Raw genomic sequence first — 22,517 nt, 5'->3', positions numbered from 1 at the left:
GATATTGAGCACTCCCATGTGGATGAAGGAAACATTCAAACAAATCCGGCTTTTTTAATATGCAACGCCAGAGCTGATTGAACAAACATAATCATAATGTATATTTAAGATTTAAGATTTACTTTTATTGATCCCCACAAGGGGAAATTTCAGTTTTTACACTCTGTAGTCATACAAACAGGATCCTATGGACATGCACTAGGGGAGGGATGTCAGAGTGACGGGGCGGCCCACAGTGGGCGCTCCTGAGCTGGTGGTGGGGAGGGGGTTTGGTGCCTTGCTCAAGGGCACATCGGCAGTGCTCAGGAGGTGATCTGGCACCTCTCCAGCTACCAGACCAACTTCCATGCTTGGTCCGCACCGGGACTTGAACTTGATCCCAACCCAAGTCCCTACAGACTGAGCTACTGCCGCCCCATATATATATGAAAATCGTATATGAAAAGTACACTGATTCATATATATTAAGCCCAAGTGACATATTTAATCTCCTGCAGCAAATAAGTGTATTATGAACTTTATATTTCTTAAAGGCTTGTTTTATTTTGTATTATTTTTTGTCATCACATTCTGTCCTTTGGCTGTCTCACACATCTCTGGGACATAAGAAGCTGCAATATAAAACGATTTGACATTTTAATCTCAACTGTTTTCTACCGTTTTTTAACAACAGTGTAGTTTGGGCCTTGTGTTTGATGTCTTTGGGATATAAGTAGGTCCCACAAAGAGAGATTTACCTTTCAAACCAACTAACTAAAGGTCGAATTACCCAAAATTTGAAAACAATAAAAGACAAAAGATAAAAAAAAAAAAATAATGAAATTCAAAACAGATTTGTTTCTTCTTTCTAATTGTCCATCTCATCGAACTAAACCGGTGGATCTCACCTGTCTAGCTTAGACTCCGTGAGAAATCACCCAAATTTCAGATATTTTTTAACAAATCAGATTTATTTAATGACAAATTGTGCAGTTTGAACTATATTAGGTACACAACATGTGACAGAAGCAAGACACTGAGCGTAACAAACCGACTTAAAAAGCCCATAACAAACTTTTATGACAAGTAGAAAACTACTTTGGCTCCCGACCCACCAGTTGAGAACCACTGGACTAAACTAGCTAAGTTTAGGCTAGGCTAAATAAAGTAGGCTAATTTAAACTAGCTTCAACTCAAGCAGCTACAATTGCGACAACTTCCCACAATTTGACAGTCCAAATGTGCAAGTCACGAGCTGTTACCTATAAGTCGGAGTCCTAAATTAGGCTACTTTGGTGAGATTCTGGCAAGTGGAGACCTTGTTCCAAACTAAAGTTAGATAAGTCAAATCATTGCTCGAGTCTATCAAGTCACAAACAAGTTGTAAATGTCCCCGTTGTGGGATAAATAAAGGATTATCTTATCTTATCTTAAGTTGTATACTGTATAATGTCCCTAGGTTTACACACATAGACCATTTTAAAGGAGGACAACTTATAACACTGCAAGGAAAACATCCTAATCATGGGAAGGTTAAGAATATCGAGATTTTTGAACGCAGTCTTAAACTCAGTCTGGCTTTTATATAGTGTTTTATATCAATTCAGATCTTAACATTACTGTAATGTCTTTTTTTATTCTACGACAATCTTAAATATTTTCCTCTTATGTATTTATTTTAATATCTTGTTGCTTTTATGTGTGTTTTAATACAGATTTTTTAATTCTTATTGGTGTGCATTAGTCTCTCAATGATTTATAATCTACTTTTTGTCAACAACTTTTCTGCACTCTTGTTAAGCACTTTGAACTGCAATTTAATTTGTCTGAAAGGTGCTGTATAAATAAAGTTTGTTTGATTCATTGATTGATTGAAGGTTGACCATACATTGTTTTAGGGAAAACCCTAACCCAATGCAGTTTTAAAAACGAGAAGTAAATTCGTATAATCACAGTTTCTGTTCCCAATGAATTGTGGCAACACTACTCACACACACACACACGCACACACACACACACACACACACACACACATAAGCTTTACAGAACCAAATCCCTGCGTCATGCTTTCCTAATAGATTTTAACGGGAAATGTGTAAGCGAATATTTGTGTACAGTATCTTAAACTGAATCCAGAGTCAGCATCCCATCATACATTAAGAAGAAGAAGAAGAAGAAGAAGAAGCAGCATCCCATCATGAGGAGCACTTCCCCTTTAACTGTGCGGATGACGTCACGGCAGGATGAGTCGTTTATTTTTGCGACAGGACGTACAGGCACCGGCTCGTTGCGCGCTCTGCTTCATCTCCGGTTGTGTTGTTGTTTTTTTTTTATCAAACACACCAAAACCGTGTGAGGGGGGAGAAAAACAAAACACATAACCCCCGTGTGTCAATGTTACACAGCTGACTGTTTTACAATGTGATACAATGCTGCAGTCGACCAAGAGTCAAACAACAGCTTCTTTGGTGAGGAGGAAGTCGCCGTAGTTGTTGCATGTGAGATTAGCTCTGCACGGACAGTCGTTTCTAAAGGCATTGATGAAAGGTCCTTTTTGTTTGGCAAACGCTTATTTCGAGATATTATTTAGTCATTAAAACACAACAGATAGCGTCACACTGGGTCATATAGGCGTAAACCTGTCTCTTAAAGTCCTTGTGTTCAGGTGAGAGGTGTCGCAAAGGCCTGCTTCTTCTCCTGTTTAGTTTGCAACAATGTCTGCATGTGCATTTTTAAATTAGGCTACAAATGTAACAATATCGTATTTTTTTATTCGAGTTACTAATTGCTGTACTCGGAAATGATTATCCATGGATGCAGACTATCCATCTTATACATGCAGGTTATATAGGCTATTATTGGTGGGAAAACAAAGATGCTTGTTTCAGCTGTCATATATTCTTCTCTAGGACTTCAATGTTATTGTTATTGTTTGTTATCATCATTGGTTTGTCAGGGTGGCTATGAATTAAATAATTAAACCAGTACTTGATGTAACCTAATGCTGCATTTAAGCAATATTGAAACCACTTTTTTGCAAAACATAGACTGATAAACTGATGTGTGACCTTTTCACAGATCAGAGGAGAGACCCTCGCTGAACTGGAGCCGACAGCAGACAGACCCCACCAGCAGCTACGTCTTATCCCAGGGCTCCACAAAATGCCAGTCTTTGCACCCCACCCACATGAAGCCAACTTCCTCACCAGCAGCAGCAGCAGCAGCGGCGGCAGCAGCAGCACCCACAGAGGACGCCACCCGTAACGCTCCTTTTTTTTTTTCTCACTGTGCTGGGCTCGGGTAGCCCACCCATGCCTGTGATCCCCATTCCACGGCGGGTGCGCAGCTTCCATGGCCCCCACACCACCTGCATGCACTCGGCCTGCGGGTCGACGCACGCTTCCAAGCTAGTGCGCACAAAGTACAACAACTTCGACCTGTACCTGCGCTCGCGCTGCATGTACAGCTTCCTCCGTTTCCTCCTCTACTTCGGCTGCAGCCTGCTCACCTCGCTGCTCTGGGTGGCGCTCTCCGCCCTCTTCTTCCTGCAGTACGTCAGCGTGCGCGTTCTTCTGCGGCTGCAGTACAAGCTGTCCGTCATCCTGCTTCTGTTGGGGCACAGGCGGCTGGACTTCGGGGTGCTCAATGACCTGATCATCTACAGCATGCAGATCACGATGTTCCTGGTTGGGGGGCTTGGCTGGTGCTTTATGGTGTTTGTGGACATGTAGCTGCCTTGTAAGTGACATGAGAAATGTAGTGAGTGATGTGGATGCTTCACACTGTGATTTCTGTGTGGTATAATAGGACATCATAAAACATGTAGCTAGTCCCGTGGGACTACTCTGTGTGGCTCTTGGGGAACCTTTGGACGTAAAATCAAAATCTGGGTAATTAAAAATATGTTAAAATGTCTCTGCACACATGTGAAATAATGTGTTTAACATCTGTGTCCTTCAGACTTTTAAGTCATCATGTTTGGCTCTCTAATCAAATCTCTATTTTCATGCCAGTAGTTAACTGTTTTCTCAAACTTCAAAGGGAATCATGACTATACACTCATTTGCTAACAGCACCAGGGGGTGAAAAAAATGGAAAACTGACTTTAACACATGACTAATGTGCATCATGGCTGTGTGATGCAAGACAGTCATTTGTGCCAAAACATAAGTAGAGCTACACAGTTGCACCATGGTTCCCTGGCTGGAATTATTTAGGTAATGGTGCGTTCCATTTACCTCGTAACTTCACACCTGAGTAAACCGCATTCCAGCTACGAGTTGGCAACAAGTCAACAAAGCGACGTGAACGCCTTCGGGGGTTCCTTTGATTTGTTTGCGATTACACAGCGATTACACAGCGAAAGTTAGAACTTTAAATCCCACCGAAACAAAACAAAGGTGCCAATAAACACTAACTTTACTGTTTATGCACGTAGCAGCCGTGAAGGATTTTATCTCAGGCTGCTGAAGTTCCTCCGAGGTTCTGAGTCAGACTTCAGGAGGGCGTTCCTGATGACATGTCAGACTGTTCAGCTCAGAATTCCCGACTTCCGAGGTGAAATGGAACGCACCATAAAATCATGTAAACATACATGTATGTACCAAGGAGACTAAGTTGATACCCGATAACTTGTGGTGGATAAAGTGACCAAAAGATTAGTTGTCAACAGTGTGTGTGTGTGTGTGTAATGTGCTTCATGTGCAAAGGAAAGGGGGGCGGAATTAAAAAAAAAAGTGACAAGACATTAACTTCTTTTGTAAAATGATTAAATACATTTTCCTTTTCTGAAGCTTCTTGTGCGAGTCAATGTGTTCACTGTCTGGTGTGACACCCACGACGGCATGCCTCGAGCCGTGTCATAAGAGTGTGTGACAGTTCAAACCGAGAGCGTCTTTAGGTCAAGTGTCCCATCAGTCAGTCGCTCTTATGTTTTCTGAGCTGCTCTGACAGACTTCTCTGTTTAGCTTCCTCTGGCACGCAAACGCCAGCCACAACTAGACCCCGCTGTTTGTGCCAAGCATAACAATGGACATGGCTGTGTCCCAATCACCTTATATAGCCTCATTTCCACATGGCGTGAAGAATGCTCGTCGGGGTCTAATGAGGGCAGATTGAATCAGTTTTTTTTTTGTTGCTCTTAACGTGGTCGAAATCGGGAGGATTTACATTCACATGACATTCAAACACAAGCTTAGACGTCCAATGTTTATCAGTGACAAGAGCAGGAAATCAAGCGAGAGAAGCTGGAAACTTCCAGGACGCCATCTTTAGATATGAACTTTCGACATAGAGGCTGAGACATTGCTTAGACTGGTATGGCCTCAGGGCGTAAATGGATAATCGGCGGGCAACAACAAGCTTTTGTTCAGAGGATCAACACATCATATGCCTCACAGTCTGAGGCCAGGCCCAGTTACAGCCGAGCAGAACAAGACAATAGCGTTGAACATGTAGTTGGGATGATTTAGTCAGTGTGCGCCTCAATTTCATTTCTTCTTTTTCTTGAGAAGGCTGACGTTGTTCCTTGGTACGAATGACTTGGTCATTTTTTCCCCCCTGTCCCTTGATTGCCTACTCCCAGGTCAGATATTGAACCCTTGAGCACATCATTAGTAAAAAAAAATAAAAATAAAACTGATGATAAGATATTTGTAAAAAGATGCAAAAAAAAAAAATGAAGATGAAAGTCTATTTCAAAATCACCAGAGAAACCACAAACTGGTTGTTCAACACAATTATATTCCTGCAGTCACATTTAGTTCGGCTGCTTTCCTTCCTCCCACTTTTGGAGATCATTTGTTGAGGAGTCTGATCTGCTGTGTTGTTAAAAGAACCACAGTTATACACGAGAGATCAAAATAAGCGAATAATTTTATTAGGCTACAATTACAGTTTTATTACTTTCCCCTGATCAATGATCCATGATGAAATATCTTTTATTTCCTTGTAAAATTAATGGGGCTGTAATTGTTCTAAGTGTCATTATCTACTCACCACAGACATACGATACTCTGGATAGGAACACTATAGTTGTGGCAAACTCTTTGAAATACCAGGATGTATGATAGTGGTACTACAGTATACGCTTTATTAAATGTCATCAAGCTACTGTAAATTAAAAAAAGAAATACTAAGGGGCTTACAGAATGATCTCTTATCATTGTATAGATTTGATTACAAAATAGATAAACAATAATTAGCTTGTATTTATCTGATGGTTGGAGACCGGACGGGGGGCGCAGATGGCCTAGCAGTCAGATCAACGCCCTATGTACGAGTCCTCAAGGCGGTTGACCCAGGTTCAAGTCCGACCTCTGGCTCAATCCCCAACTCTATCCACTGTCATGTCAAATAAAGACAAAAAGCCTGTGAATAAATCTTGAAAGAAAAAACGCAGAAAACGGATTCTGATAAAAAAAAAATGAAGAAGTGGAGCAGATTGATGCAGTTTACAGTGTTTTCCATGCCGGGGGTGGGGGGGTCATAACCCTGCGCCCCCCTCCCCCCTTTCCAGGGGATACAGGATAAATCTGTAGGGTCACAAGATGATTGAGGAAGTAGGCTTAATAAAAGCCAAAAAACCCATGACATTTTTCTTATCTTTGATTTTTATTGTTGTTTTTTTCCACTTCTAAGGCCTCGAAGGAAGACCTCAATTAGCAAAGGTTAAAATCCGTCTGTGCTCGAGGAGCTGAATGTAAAGGTTGTGGTTTGGAGTTAATTTGATTTTTTGGAACTTCTTCGAGGAGCGGGCATATCGTATTTTTCTGGCTAAATCTAAAAATACACAATATGAAAATGTTAAAAACCAACATGCAGTGTACGCATAGAGGCAGACAACCAAGTTGATATATTTGAAACCGTCACTTTTTCACCTCACAATGTTATAAATAACTCAAAATGAAAAAAACAGCAAACTATGGAAGCCATAAGTGGACAAGCATCAAAACATTTTAATCAATTTCTTGTGATAATGAGATGATAATGGTTGTTTTCTCGAGATCTAGACTTACTTATCTAATCATTTATAGATTAAAAAAGCTTGTTTTCCCGTGATAACAAGCTGTTTTCTAGAGATCTCAGGACACGGTTGAAGTTAAATAAAATGTAATGATGCATGTCCTCTTATGCCTTCCCTATTTAAACACATTAAGCAAACATGACCTATTGGTTTCTGTGTATTTCACCTTTAAACATTGCCCTTTTTTTGTCAAAATTGAAAAAAGAAGAAGCCATGAACAAATGTTGAGAGACAAATTCTCATATGATGGCTTGACTCCGGCTATTTACAATATTTTTTTTTTTTAGATATTCCATCACTAAAGGGTCTTCCCACGTTTTTAAACACAGGCTATATGACTAAAAAAGACAGTCAATAAATAGTGGGTGATAACCTGATATGGATATGTAGGAAGAGTGATGAATCATGAGGTAAAAGCAGCATACTATATGTAATAAAATATATTCAAATGTCCTTTTTATTGCAGATATCCTTTAAAAACAAAGTGAAATGTAATCAGTCCTATACAGATCGCTCATGTTAGATGTGACGGGAGAAAACCCTCCCATTGTGCAGTACAGTGGCAGTGATTTAGTGGGCCGTGGCACTCTCTGAGATGTACGCCTGCTGCAGTACAGAAAAGTTGACTTGAGGTCACACCGCCAGCAGTTGGCGCTTATAATTTAGCAGAGCAGCAGCAGCAGACATGCGCACCACCATGTAGCCCGAGCTGTCATCACAGGAGGACACGTGAGGTAACCACGCATGTAAATGTGCTTCAGAAGCCACAACAGGGCTGCCCCTCGTTTGTAAGCTCCCAAATGTGGCCCCCACATGTGATGTCTTTACCCAGAATTCACACGCTGTTAGTAGCAGCGAGCTAACTCCTGTGTGTGTGTGTGTGTGTGTGTGTGTGTGTGTTTGTTGCACCTAGTCTACAGTTACAGTCGTCTGCACCTTTAAGCGGTGTTGAGTGCAGCGGGTTCATGTGTCCGTAAAGGCGCACGATATGACCGAATAGTGCTGTACGCGCAGGCTACGGCAGGACAGTGTACCTACAGTAACCTGGCGGGGTCCTACTACCCAACAAAAAAAAAAAAAAAAAATGTCTGTGTCTTTAAAAATAAGTCTTTACAGAGCGGTGCATGATGTCAGGCTGCTTACAGTCCGTATACTGTTCATGTGAGCGGCGTTCACTTCCTGCACAGGGACAGACAGAAGCGGGCAGAGAGAGAGAGAAAGAAAGAGAGAGTGGGATAGAGAGATGGGGGACGAAGAAGAGTGATAGAGTAGAGAGAGTGAGCCAGCGGACGAGGAGGGGGGGGAAACCGGGCCCTGCTTCTTCTTCTTCTTCTTTTTTTGGTACAGCCCGCAAACTTTGTAGGTTATCCGAAGAGAAAGCCCTGCCACATCTGCGCCAGCTGACAGCAGCAGTTTATGGACCAGCCAGCGACATAATCGGGTAAATATATTAAACCCCCTTTTTCTCTTGTCTTTCTTCTTCGATGTTTACAGTGGCTGAATTGTATGACGCATAGGTTTTTTTTTTTTTTTTTTTTACCATGCATTAGGATACTCTCCTCGCTTTCACCTCCATTTACAGAGGAAGCTGCGTACCCCTCGACAAATTAAATAAACTCTTCACTGTGACATTACAGAGAGCTATTACTCCTGCCTTCTAAACTTAGTGACTCTTTTAAACTTTAATGAAGTATTATCACCAAAATGAGAAGATTTCACAGCGAGGGATGGTGGGTAGTATCACCACGCGTCCCTTAAAAATAATCCATCAGACTGATGTTATTTGTAGTTTTTTTTTTTCTTTTTTTCTCCACAACCCAAAAATGGACTGCTTATGACATTTGGCCCTACTTTTTTTTTTTTTTTTTTTTTTTTTTAAAACATGCAACCCTCAGAAAAAAACAGCGTTGTCACTGGCTTTAACTGTGGGAGTGAAGAAAGAGGCATGATATTGTAAAGTCTTGCGTCATGATAAAGTAGAAAGAAAATCGCCACCCATAATGCATCCATTGTAGGGCTTTTTAAATGTCGCAATGTTGCTTTAAGAAATATTTCACACGAGTCTACTGGAGTTGCGGGGGGGGGGGGGGGGGGGGGGTTCATTGCTTGTATTGCACGAACATACCTCCTGCACTCTAAGTTTTAAAAAAATGTTTAAAATTGTGTTTTTGTCTTGAAATAATGCCTCAGTATGAGATAAAAAAAAATATCCTTAACATAATTAATTCTGTGAGGAGTGTCAACATGCATGTTTCAAATTCATTAACTGAATTAAGTTTGGCACTGTCAGAGTGAAACAATGTGTTGAAAAGGGAGGTTTCATTGATACACTCTTTCACATAGGCTACGGCTCCTGTTTACCTCACCTGAACCCTGCAGGAACCATCTGACTGACTCCACCCCCCCCCCCCCCACCCCCCCCTCCACCACCACCCCCACCCCCACCACCACCTCACCTCACCCCTATTTCTCCTGTGTGTACATGGGTGCAGTGTGTGGCTGGCCCGGCGTGTAGCTTGTGGCAATTTTCTTCATTTCCTGTCACTTTCCTTCCCTCTCTTTACATGCCTCTCACTCTTAGCCACTGTCAAACGTCTCAAGATGACTACGACAAAAAAAAAAAAAATCCCACAAATTAAAAAAAAAAAAAAAAAACGCAAAAGAGCGCATTGTTTGGATTGCACAAATACTATTGTCAGTGTTTCTCAACCGAAATGTTTTTGTGCAGTTTAGACAAGCGTGCAGGAGTTTGCTTGTAGTTCTCGTTGTATTGGGCGTCTTAAGAGTTTGATTTATGTTGCCGTGGCATCCAAACAGGTATCATTATAGTTTGAATTTTACTATTATTGTTTTGAAATCTAAAATTCTGGTATCGTGACAATCCTACATTGCGGTATATTCTCTGCCAGAGACACCTTAAAGCTGGTCTCACAGCATCACATGGGTCATTTGAGGAGTGTGGCTTAAAGTTCAAAGCTTCCCTTTATTATTTTACTGCATTAATTCCCACTTCAAAGTGTTTTAGTGCCCATATGGTTTTGCTTCTCCCTTTGGAAAAAGAAAAAAAAAAAATCACGGGGGATCACAAGATGTACTGTACTGTACTTCCCTTTTGGAGACTTGAATTGGTATGTACCATAGGTGTACCTGCCGGCCCCAAGGCAACACAAAGACAGCTTTTATCGATGTGGTTTATGATATCTCCCCCCCTCCCTGCACTCACCCAACCTCTCCAGTACGGGGAAATCAGTTCCGGGTAGTGTTTGTTTTCGCTGCCAAGTTTCTATCTTCAGACTTAAACACAACATACATGGAAAATGTGGGACTTTTTTTTTCTCTTTCTCTCTAAACCCTCCAACACCACTCGTCTTTGACTTGGACGCCTGCCAAAGGGTTGTGATGGCTCTCAACAGCTGTATTTGTCTGTGTGTGTGTGTGTGTGTGTGTGTGTGTGTGTGTGTGTGTGTGTGTGTGTGTGTGTGTGTATGTACGTGTGTCTGTACTGAGTGTGTTAGCATGTGTTTGTGTACGTGTGTGTGTGTCTGTGTGTGCTCTCGCTGTGTCCCGGGATGCCCTTCCTCCATAGGCCTCACACACACTATACAGCATTCCACAAGGGGGCCCAGGGCTGTGTGCGAGCGGGGAGTGTCAAGGAGAGAGAATGACAACACGGTTTCATATATAACCGAGGCGGGCACTGACAGAAGAGGGTGAAAGGGGGGAGAAAATAAGGGAGGGCGTGAGATTCTTTTTTTCCTCATTGAGGGTCTTGCTTCATCTCTTGTTGGACCCTTTACCTTCAGAGAAGTTGAAAGAAAGGCTGCAAAAAAAAAAGGAAGAATGTCAAGTTACAACTGTAAAATTCAGAGATATATTCAGAGATGGAAGAGTAATAATGCATGCTACAGATTTACTGAACCCTTACATTTCTATTATTATTTGGATATTAATAGAACCAAACTCCATTCAGATTATTAAGAGTTGCATCCCTTTTATTCAAGCATTTATTGAACCAAACTTTATTCAGAAATTGAGGACTTTTGTCTGAATTTAGCGGGACAATCTGCACCTTACTGCTGAAATAATTCCTTCCCTTCATCAACATAAATAACTCCATTGATTCACGATTAAATACCTTTGACCCAATTTGCCCTTCTTATGAGAAATTCACTGAACTAACCTCCATTCAAACCCTGAAGACTTTGGTCCCTGTTTATTTATTACTTCAAATTAACTGAACAAAACTCAACATTATGTTCCTTTATTTAGAGCCCCGACCGATTAATCGACTGGCCGATAATATCGGCCGATATTAGCACATCGCGTGACTATCGGTTTCAGCAAATTTGACCTCCAATATGGAGCAGATATAAGAAGGTTTATTCAACTGAAGTTTGAGTTTCAGTGCACTGTGGTTATTCTGGCCAATAACGGCTTTTGTTCAACTCTAAAAAACAACAAAATATCGTCTTCATTATATTTTTCCCCCGAGTGTTTGACAAAAGCATTTCCGAGATCAATGCACTAAATGTGTTTGTATGTATATCTATCTATCTCTAACATAGATATCAGTCTATAGGTCTTTATTTGAATTTTTCACTACCTAATACCAGTATCGGTATCGGCTCCAATAACCTCATATCGCTCAGGCCTTACCTTTTATCAAGACATTTATTGAAGCAAACTCCAATCAACACTCAAAGACTTTTGTCCCTATTTGCTTGCCTTTCTCAAAACATTTTATTAACTGAATTTCAAAAAAATCTCATCGACTTCAGTCCATTGTTTCTGGGGGAACTTCACCTCAGCGATGACAAAAAATTCCCTTTCATAATCAGGACACTTTACTGAACCGAACGTCATTCAAATCTTGAAGAGGTTTGTCCCTGTCTGCTGAGTAAGAATGCACCTTAGTGGTGTAGAAATCCCCTTCCTTCACCAAGATAACTCCAGTCAAAGGTGGAAGATTTGTGTCACTATTTACCGTTGTAGGACATTCTCTGAACTAAACCTCATTCAAATTTTAAAGATTCCCCACCACCCCCCCCAAACCCCCCCAGTTTGCTGAGTAAAATCCCCCCTCCATCCCAAGACGTTACTCTCAATGTAATAGACTCAAATACTTTTTTTTTCCAAATTGGCCTTCCATTGAGAGAAAATGTACTCAACAAAACTTTTTTTTTTTAAATCCCTTTGTCCCAATTTGCTACATAAACTGCCCCTCATACTTGCGTAAACATTCCCGTCCTTCCTTCAGACATCGATTGAACCAAAACCAACTTCAGGACTTTTGTCCCTTTTTGTCTGTCTTTGTTAAGGCATTTCCATTTTCTCAAACACTATATTAAAAACTCACTTACCTTACTCTCATTTTTCTAATGAAACCGCCCTCTAACCATGTAAAAAAAATCCTCTTTTTCCAAAAACCTTTGTCCACCCCAAGCTTTATTTATAATTTGAAAACATGTCTATATTCGGCTGCAGAACGCCACCTTACTGATATGAAATGTCCTTTAGTAAAACATGTATTGAATTATATTCCATTAAAACTCTGAGACTCCTGTCCCTGTTTGCACCCTGTGAGTGTGTGCCCATGCCTAATGCACTATATGCGTGTATACTCATGTGGGGAATGTGTTTACGTGTGTGTATGATTTTCCTCTCCTGAGACAGTAATGACTCATTGCTGGTATGTGATACAGGGCACCAGTCATATAGTCTCATACATTAGTCTTGTGTTTTCTACATAGGGCAGAGTCTGTTCTAGTTAAACCCTGACGGATTAGAAAGAATAAAAAAAACTGCTGCTGCTGCTGCTGTGTTCTGGCTTGTCGGTCTGCTGCTAACAGAACTGATCAAACAGTAAGGAAATATGTTCTTCATACTACATTTTAAGACAGTTTTAATGCGTTCAGGCGTCCATCAAAACTGAAAATAAGGCCACAGCTTTAAAAAAAGAAGAAGTAAATTGTATAATTTATTTCAAGCTAATTCTTATTCTATCTGCATTTATTCTGGATTCATCTGTCTGCACTCCAGCGGTTTCTTGTGTAGGCGTCAACGTGATTTCTTTTTTAATTTGAAGTGGCAACAATGAAAATTAAATCAAACTATTTCCAGGTCGTTCCATTGAATTTCTCCTCTGTAGCCGCTGTGCAAACGTCTAATCGTGTTGTTCCTCTTGCATTTTTGCAGAGCATTAAGAACATTTCATGTGCCATGGTGTCTAAAAGGAAAGTAAGATTGCCGGTTCTCTTTCTAATGTGTTGATTCGTCTGAGAAGAAGAGAGTAATAAATGCCCGTTAATATTTTAAATCTGACATTTCACGTTCATCATCGAGTCATTTTGACACGCAGGTGGATAGTTGGAGGCCGGGCTGACCCCGTCTTGTCCGAATATTTTCTCAATCAAAGCAAAAATTAGGTTCGGAGTCACACATCAAGTCAGCCTGGCTGCTGCAAGCGTGAAATTTGGCAGCACTGCTGATGGATGCTTTTACTTAGATAAACTAAATTATAGCTAAATGTCCCACTGGTCAGCCTTATACAGTGACTTCCCAAATACAGTAGGTAACATTTCACTCCTCAATCATTCAAAATTTGGTCTAAAGAAAGGAAGAGAGCAACAAAAAGGAGTCATCAGCTGCTCAGTTGTAAGGTGTCATTTTTATGATATGTACTTGTAAGACCTCACTGGCGTAAATCAGCCTCCAGAAGATCTGCATTTCTCTCCGGGATGACATTATTAGTTTGCAACCAAACTATTTTTGCATGCCACATGTTTATGGCGTAAGGCCGATTGCCAAAGCTGCAAAAGAGGATTTGGCTGTTTCCTCGAATTCACTGCTTAGTTAATTGGCAATGGTGTTGGGATAGGGGTTTTTTTTTTTTTCTTCTTTGAATACATTACTAGCGTTTGCTCAATCGAGGAAAATCACAGATTTCAAGAGAGTGTGTGGGATTTTCCTGCTTATGTTTGCACCCCTAGAATTAATTTCTCACTCCCCCAGTGGTTTGTGGATCACACACGGATTATAATTTAGTCCACAGATGTCAATTTAGCACACGAGTAAAAACAAATTGACCTTTTCAGTTATTTTCTTTGCAAAAAAAAACTTCACAGGTACGGTTTATGTACGTCTAAGCTGAAATACAGAAACTCTGAGAAATAACGAGGGAGCAAATAAGAGGCGGAGAGGATCAGCAAAAGCCATTCTGAACCTTGAAATGTAACTGATTTTGGGCTGCTTTGGCTCGCTACGTGCTTTTCAGGAAGCCTTCCAAGAATTTAGACAATGAACAGTAAACATGGCATGTTCCTCCGAACAATTCCACATTAGATCACGTGTCTCTCTTATTTTTTTTTTTTCTTCTTCTTCTCAGAATCGACAGCCCCCACACTACAGTGCATTGCAGATAACTGTAGCAGCTACATTTCACTTTCCCTGCGTATGTACTGTACTTACACTTGACAAGGAGCTCTCACAAACTGGCAAATGTGCAGAATCTCTCTCTCTCTCTCTCTCTCTCACACACACTCACTCTCTCTCTCTCACACACTCACTCTCTCTCTCTCTCTCTCTCGCTCTGTCTCAGAGATTTCTGGTAAGTGACATGTTTGGCCGTTGGCATAATGCCTAGCAAGATCACATGGCATGAATGTCGTGCCTGTGTATGTGTTTCTTTGTGTGTGAGTGTGAGAGAGAAATTGTGTATGTCTGTGCATTTGTGCTCGAGTAGAGAAAAAGAAAAGAAAGGGAGCCTGTGCACATTTGGTTGTTCCAAGTATTTTCAGCATGAAAAAGGAGCACGTAGCTGCAGCAGAGAACTAAAGAGTGCCGAGAAGTATGACGAGGATGTGTTTCTCATATAGTCATAAGATCGCATTTTCAAAAGGGATGGAAAATTTGATTTTGCACTGTAATACTTCATAGTGGAAGTGATTTTGACGGTGTCTGTTGCATTGACACATTAAACATTCATGAAGGTTATGTGGGCTTACTGAGAGCTCATTTCATCAGGAGAAATTCTGTCCATACTCAGTATTTCTTAGTATTACCTGGTGCTTAATTTCCACTTCTGGGAACCTTTCCTAAACTCCCTGACAGGGATCACGACCACAAGGTCACCGCCATTAGCTGAGATCTCTCCAGAGGAAAACGTGTTAGCTTAGATCAACTTTTTTTTTTTTGAACTCCCTGTGTTCTTCTTCAAAGCGTTCATTGTTACTGAAGAGAAAAGCCTGGATAGATCTTAGAACAATTTACTCAGATCCTTTAGAGCTTCAGCGAGGGGACATTAGATTTACTGGGAAAGTCAAACCTATAATTCGGGGGGGGGGGGGGGGGGGGATGACGCACGCAGACATGCACAAACACGCACACGCATTCACATCACATAAATAAACTCCACAGAATCATGCAGACATACACATTCACTCAGAAATACAGACAGAGAGAGAGAGCTGTGTGGATGGCATTTATTCTTGCAGCCCACCTCAATTTTCCATGCTCTTTTGCTGTGAGCTGTACATAATTAAATTGCTGCAAAACTTGAAGCCACTTTCAAGACTGCTGCCAGTAAACAAAAAGTGATAATTAGTGCCTATGAGGCAAGGAAATCAGTTGACCCCTCCTCTGTGGCGATGGCCCGTCCTGTATGTGCTTTTCATGTCCTGGCAGCATGGCAGAATGCTGGTAGGGGCCAGTGGAAAAAGACAGGAATCTTAGACGGGGGGTATTTTCTACACAGCCCCCCCCCCCCCCCCCCCCCCCCCAAACCCTTTCAACAGCTTACACACGTTAGCAATTATGGCTAAATCGCATACCTGATGATTTCATTGCGAGCCCTTCTCAAACCCTGGTAAATATTCTTTTTACATTTCTAGATCTTGTATTATATTTCAAGAAATGTAATATGTTTTATGTTTTTTTCTGAAAACGTAACTGAAAAATCCTAAAATATTATTTTGGTACTATTTAAACTCGTAAATTGAGAAGCCCTCATTTTGGGAAATGTGCATATTTGTTGTAGAACACACACTTTTATCTCTTCATCATGCTGCAAATTCCAGGTCTGAAAACTTGTGCAAGTGACAAAAAAAGTAATTGCAGTTCCTACATTAGCCACTAGAGGCTGGCTCCGATAAAGGAGTCCTTCCCCATAGAGGCCCATGTTAAATGTCCCAGTTTTACAACTGAAAAAAACATTTTGTCTGCGTTAAACAAAAAAGGCCTCTCTAGCAAATTCCTCAATTCATGACACCTGAGGAGGAGGGGGGGAAATTCACTCACTTGTTTTTATAATATTATGGCCTTAACGCCCCTCCCCAAGAATGAGTTCACCAAATATCCCCCTGTAAAAATGTACTTGTTTTGTAAAAGAAATATATATATTTAACAGGAGGAACATTTTGTCCTAAATATTGAGCTCAAAATTGCTAAACGATTTTTTTCTTCTTTTTTTGAGATGTTGTTTAATGGTCATTATGCTAAGCTAGGCTAACTGGCGCATGGCACTAGCTTTGTTAATCATGCCCAAATACAGCAGCAGTATTGAGATATTTGGTCATATGTGTTGAGCCTAAATGAGATGGTTGGCTGTGTTTTGTTTGTCTTTTCTTTTGTTTGTATTCTTTATGCTAACATAAGCTAACTGGCTAATGGTGGTAGCTCTGTATACCATACAAATACATGAGCGGTATGGAGATACTTTGTTGTAAATATTGAGCAAGGAGGCATTGGTTGGTAGAATTTTTTAGGAGTTTTTAAAGTTTTTAGGAGGTAGCAGAGCTTTTATCATTTTAAAGCTAAGCTAAGTGGCTTACATTGGTAGCTTTGAATATAACAAACATTGTTATGTAGTATAAATTGTTTTGGGCAAAAAGGAAATTCAAGTGTATCCCAAAATTTAGAAGTACATGACCAATTTTAAGAATGACATGTGGCCCACTTTGAAACCAAAACAAAAAATATCCAATCACACAACTCTTGAAGTATATCAATACATGCTGCCTTCATAGACAGAAGAACATATGTGAAAGTGAGTCGATGCCAATGCAGTGCAAGATTATTTCCACAGAGCAAGAGGTAGACTAAAGTAAAAAATATACTAATTTTTTTTCAATTAACCCATCGAGGCCCACCTGCAGTACTGCCTTGACCCACCAGGGGGCTTTAACATATATATATTTTTTGTGGGTGAAAAAACAAATTTATTTCAGCTACATGAAGAAAAGTTAAGGCTGCATTAGTCCACATTGTAAAATCATCAGAAATAAAACTTTTTTTTTTTTTTTTAAATGGTATCTCTTAGTGGAAGTCTCACAATGACACCTTTGTACACAATGATGTAACTTCAAGCACTTAAAGTCAAATGAGGATTTCCACTAACTAGTTCTTGGAAACACTGTTGAAATCTCTGCCTAAAGGGCTCCTGTTTTGTACGTACATGTTTGTCTTCTTCTTCTGTGGACCTACCACATGTTTTTACAATTCAATCCTGCTCAACCGGCTCAACCCAGCTCTATATGCACGCTGTGTATATAACGTGGAAGAAATGCATGGGATGTTTCTGCCCTGCGAGGGTGTGGCCTATCTCCATGCTGTGTACTCAAGTCTGGCTTTAGAAAGTAATAAACAACCTATGTTAGCATAGGTCAGCTCGGGTCTCTTTCAGTGTTTAACCAGTGTGTCGAGGTTAACCAAGGTGACATGTTATTTGAGCACACGTATGCTAGCTTAGTGTGGTGCTGACTGGAAGATTCTTAGGTCACAGTAAAGTGCGTGTGGGTGGGAGTCAAGTCAGGGGAGGGGAGTGTGCAGCACTTAAAAATAAATATGTATGTATTCCAGAGCGCTTGAACAAACCCGTCTTTTATGATACTTTATAACACAAGACAACATTATGATTGCAATCATGGGAAATCTCAGCTGCGTGTCATGAGATATCCGTTTGATTCACCTACCCTGATCATGATATCAAACATCCCCTTCTGTTTTTTCTTTCCCATGCATGAGAATGAATTAAAGCGTTCTGTCTGCTCCAATTCAAAAATGTACATGGGGCAATCAGTCGATGTGGGCACCGCTCTCTCTCTATCTCTCCCCCCCTCCCTCTCTCTGTATGTCTTTGTGTGGGTGTGTGTTTGTGCATGCCTGTCTGTAGACAGTGGGGCAGTGATGCTGAAAGATGTGTCCTCATTTTTTTTTTTTTTTGCATTGCACCGGGCTCCTCTGGCGGTCGTGTTGGGCTGCTCTCTCTCTCTCTCTCTCTCTCTCTCTCTGATGTCACGCATGTGTCACTGCAGAGCATTCAGCTCAGAAGCGACAGCGTGCCGCGATCAAACTGGCATGTGTATTCTCTCCATATCTCTGCCCTCCGTCCTCTTCTGTGCCACCCTCTTCCTGTCACTCACTGTTGGGTGATATATGCACTGGAAATTTAAACATGCAATCTGTCACTCGAGTATTTGTTCTTTCTTTTCACAACAACCCCCCCTCACTTTGTAAAAATCACAAGTTCCCTCATGATGAGGGGGGGAAACAGCAGTTTATCTTTAGAGGAATTAAACGCTGTCTTGACACTTAAAAGTGCGTCAATCCTGCCGGAGCACAACCTCATTTAGTGTGTTTTTGTAAAATTCCTCTCACCTTGCATGACCCCCCTTTTGATTGACACTCGTGTTGCAGCTGTTATTCTATGAATTGTTCTTAGATGAATAGCTGCTCACATTGCTTAGACACGTGGACGCCCTATAGAGCTTTTCATTTGAATTGTGTCGCAACATGTCTTGCGAAAAAAAAATCTATAGAGCCTGGTCATGTTGTACAACACTGCAAATTGGAATAAACGTTGACATGGTCAGAAACATTGGTATATAAATACTGACATGGAGGATAAATAAGGGCCTTGACAGAGAGCTATTTACTGTAAAAATAGCTCTCAAAGTTTTTTTTTTATTTCTCAGCATAAATCAGAAAAGGCACCTGTAGAGATATTTAGTCTACAGTATGGAGCTATAACCTCAACCACTCTTAAGTATAAGAACTGGTGCCAGCTCTTTCAAACAAACCTAGCTTTGTTTTCTGAAATGTGTCTGAGTGAAGGTTAAATCGCAGCGTGATCATGAAAATTCACAATAAACATATCGCAAATGTTTGAAATAATCGCAATAAAAAAGGCCAATTGTAATATTTAAAGAAGCAAATATGTCTCACTCATCATGTGTCGGCTACATGTGAACAATTTAATGGTAAGAGGAAGCTTTTTGGATTGTTTGGCTTTAGGAGTGACATGTTGTGTCAAACATTGCAGCAGATAGGAACAGACACTGTGAGTTCTCTTTATATGTATACTTTACTGGTTGTTTATTTACCACGGTTCATTTCAATATTGAAGCACTGGACGATTTAAGCACATATCAGATATTTTATTTGACATTTCATGGTTTGATTCTCTCTGTTCCTTTTTTCAAATCGCAATATATATTACAGAAAGAAATCAACAAAACATTTTTTTCTGAATGGCATGCAGCCCTTAACCACGTCGAAAAAAAAAAGACCAAATGATTCTTTCAACAACCTTTCAATATCTCCACGTTATAGCAAAGTAAAAGGGCGGCTGGTTGAAACAAGTGCTATTTGTGAAATTGAATGTTTAAATATCACATTTGACTTTTTTTAACAGCTCAACAAAGTCTTCAACTTTTTAAATTCAAATTGCAAGTGAATGTTTTTGTTCCCATCATTCTGAAACTGGAATAGAGTTCGCTATAAACTGGGAACTCCCCAACTGTTAGTATACCAAACACACTCGATTGATACGTCTAAAATACCAAATCAGTTTGACCTTGATGACTAAGAATTGCCGTTGACACAGATAACAATGTTGATATTAGGGACCAACATGCCCAGCAACCAGAAAACCAAAGCAGATTGGAGATAGTCCATAATATGGTTAACACCTTTTCTGTGTTCATTATGTGCATGCAGGATCAACACGCTTTAATTTCATGTGGTTCATCCCATTTCCGCCATGTTGTATTGTCTCATGCACCATGAAAATCACGTCATGCTTGAAGTTTGAACAAGTCTTTAAAGAGTGTCGTTCAAATGTGCTCGTAAACACACAGACCTCCTGTGAATAACCCAATATTAGTCCTGGTGCTACAATCAGAGACATGTCACTATGCAGGTCATTTCATGGTCCCTGTTTTCCTCTGATGAAAGGTCAAGCCAAGGAAGATTTCAATTACTTTTTAGGGGATTAGAAACAAAGTGCAGGCAACTCCACAAACTCACTGTCTTACAGAATATGTGGCTAGCACAGCGTTGACACACCTGCTTTGTAAATGTACTTGAGAGAATAAATTATCAAGTTGCTCCAAAAGCACGCATAAATACTTTCAGCCTCTTAGCTCCCTCTTAAACCAGAGCACTCCTTACCTTGGCTCAAAACGCAGTTTGGAGGGGAAGGGAAGCACATTAGAGATGACACAAAAGCTTCTCCCGAGTGTAAACTAATGTCTCTTGTCAAAGCAGAGTCACAAGGAGACATTATAACACACCTACTGAGATGCCAAGGGCAGTTTGTGTTTCACTTTGTCTGGAGATGGAGAGTCACCTGTTTAGAGCAGTAATCTGTAAAAACAAAAAGTCTCCCAATCCCCACGCAACCCGGACAAAATGGTATCTAAAAGGGCTATGTTAAGATGTAGCAAAGGTCACATATTCTCCTCCTTGTCAACCAGTTTAAATAAGTCTCAGAGCTCCCCGAAACAATTCTGTGAAGTTCCTTGACAAAAGTCCACTCTGATCCTGTATTTGATCATGCCTATACATAAACCCCTCTATTTCAGCCCTGCTCAGAACAGGCTGTTTCTGTGTCTGTACCTTTAAATTCAAGTGAGTTGCGTTCGACCACGCCCCCTCTAGAAGTGCTTGGGTGACTCGGGCCTTCTTGGACCAAATCTGTTTATTGGATATGATGCAGACTCAGAGTGCAGAACACACACCTAGCTGTGGGAGAGTCACACACCTGGGGGAGGGGTTACTGCCCTTTGTGATGTCATAAAGGGAAAAACAAATTCAGCAATCTTAATGTAAATATTTTTGTACTCATTGTGTATATCTTTCTTTTGCACTAGTTTTAAATGGATGCCAGCTATTGGCAAATACTCAAGTCGAGGTATCTAAAATGTGTGGTATCAGACCATCTTGAAACTTTACTTTAAGGACGCTTTAAGGAACCGTAGGATTGTAGCATCTTTTCTTTTTGATTCATACATTTTAATTCATGCTGTCAGTTGTTTTCGGGCCAATTGGCTAAAACGTATCGAGTCCTGGAAAAACAGCCTCCTACTGTAAAGAAGGTTTGGTAAGAGAAACGGCCCGACCCCCCCCCCCCCCCCCCCCCCTCCTCTTTTTTCTGTTAAAAGAATCCTTTCAGCAGTGCAATTAAACAGCATTTACAGATTCAATGCATGACAAAATTGACACTTTATAACCGGGCCTGAATCAATAATCTATTTACAAGTCATGAAATCCTTAAAAATCCCGAAACACTCACTCGTAGGAAAACTCTCCCCGAGCCCACCAAAACGGATACTTTCTTAACAGAAGATCAGTGCGCGCCGGCATGAAATCAAGGCCCTCAGGCTCATGGAAAATATACAGCTCTGTGTTATATTTTGGACACCCACCAGTCACATGGCAGCTGCAAGGCGATGCAAATGTAGAGGATTTATTCGTAGGAGAAAATAAAGACATCACATGGCAGTCATGTTGCAGTGCACTGTATGCTTGTGCACACATGAACACCGCTGATCCTCGACATACAAACATACATTCAGTTTAACTGCTGACTCCTGATACAGTCCTTGTGCTGGTGGACTCTCTCTTCCCTCCTTCTCTTCCTGCGCTGCTTACGTAGCTTCCCTTTAAGCTCGAAGTCGAGGGAATTTTCAGTCTTGTGTCAGTGTTTGTTCAAAATATCTCGCTCTTGCGTGAGTCGTGGTCCTGAGTTTCCTCGCCGCTCTCACGTCATACTTGTGTGTTGCCATAAACTGGAACGACCTGCAGGCCCCTTGTGGTTCTGCAAATCCAGCTAGTACTACCCAAATCCTACTTTCTGTCTCCGTTTGAACTTTTTGTTGTTGTTGTGTGTGTTCACTGCAGACTTCTCTGTGTCGTATAGCGTGATATTGTTCTCCAGAAGTACGGCGGTTTGGGAGGCCTCTCTTTGGCGGCGCTGACATTTTGGAGTCAGCGATGTGGAGGTGGAATCTCTTTGGATTAGAACAAAGTGTCAGTTTGTTGATCTCATTTGGCTCGTCTCCGGGAAACGCAGACACCAAAATGCAACTGTTTGAATTGGAACGACAGATTACACAAAGTTATTTCTCATCGTGAGGAAGTTTTAAATGAGATCGATGCGGCCCTACCAGATCTATTTAACCCCTATGGATTTCATTTCCTCTGTCTCAGCATGTCCTACTCGTCCAGCCTCTTTGAA

General features: G+C 40.9%; 2 protein-coding genes across 2 annotated transcripts in view; both read left to right on the top strand.

Annotated features, from left to right (window-relative positions):
• Positions 1–2,285: 2,285 nt before the first annotated feature.
• Positions 2,286–22,517, top strand: part of LOC132992056 (transmembrane protein 250) — a 131,890-nt gene continuing 111,658 nt past the window's right edge. The window contains exons 1-2 of the mRNA XM_061061157.1: positions 2,286–2,464; positions 3,063–4,715. Coding sequence (XP_060917140.1) covers positions 3,291–3,710 — 420 coding nt within the window. The 5' untranslated portion in view covers positions 2,286–2,464; positions 3,063–3,290 and the 3' untranslated portion in view covers positions 3,711–4,715. The remainder of the gene's footprint in view (positions 2,465–3,062; positions 4,716–22,517) is intronic.
• LOC132991947 (nucleus accumbens-associated protein 2) overlaps positions 7,795–22,517 on the top strand; it is a 30,343-nt gene continuing 15,620 nt past the window's right edge. The window contains exon 1 of the mRNA XM_061060958.1: positions 7,795–8,444. The gene's annotated coding sequence lies outside the window, so the exon portion shown is untranslated. The remainder of the gene's footprint in view (positions 8,445–22,517) is intronic.

The sequence above is a fragment of the Labrus mixtus genome, chromosome 17, assembly GCF_963584025.1.
Source record: "Labrus mixtus chromosome 17, fLabMix1.1, whole genome shotgun sequence".
Lineage (NCBI taxonomy): Eukaryota > Metazoa > Chordata > Actinopteri > Labriformes > Labridae > Labrus > Labrus mixtus.
This window is presented reverse-complemented; position numbering and strand designations above follow the sequence as displayed.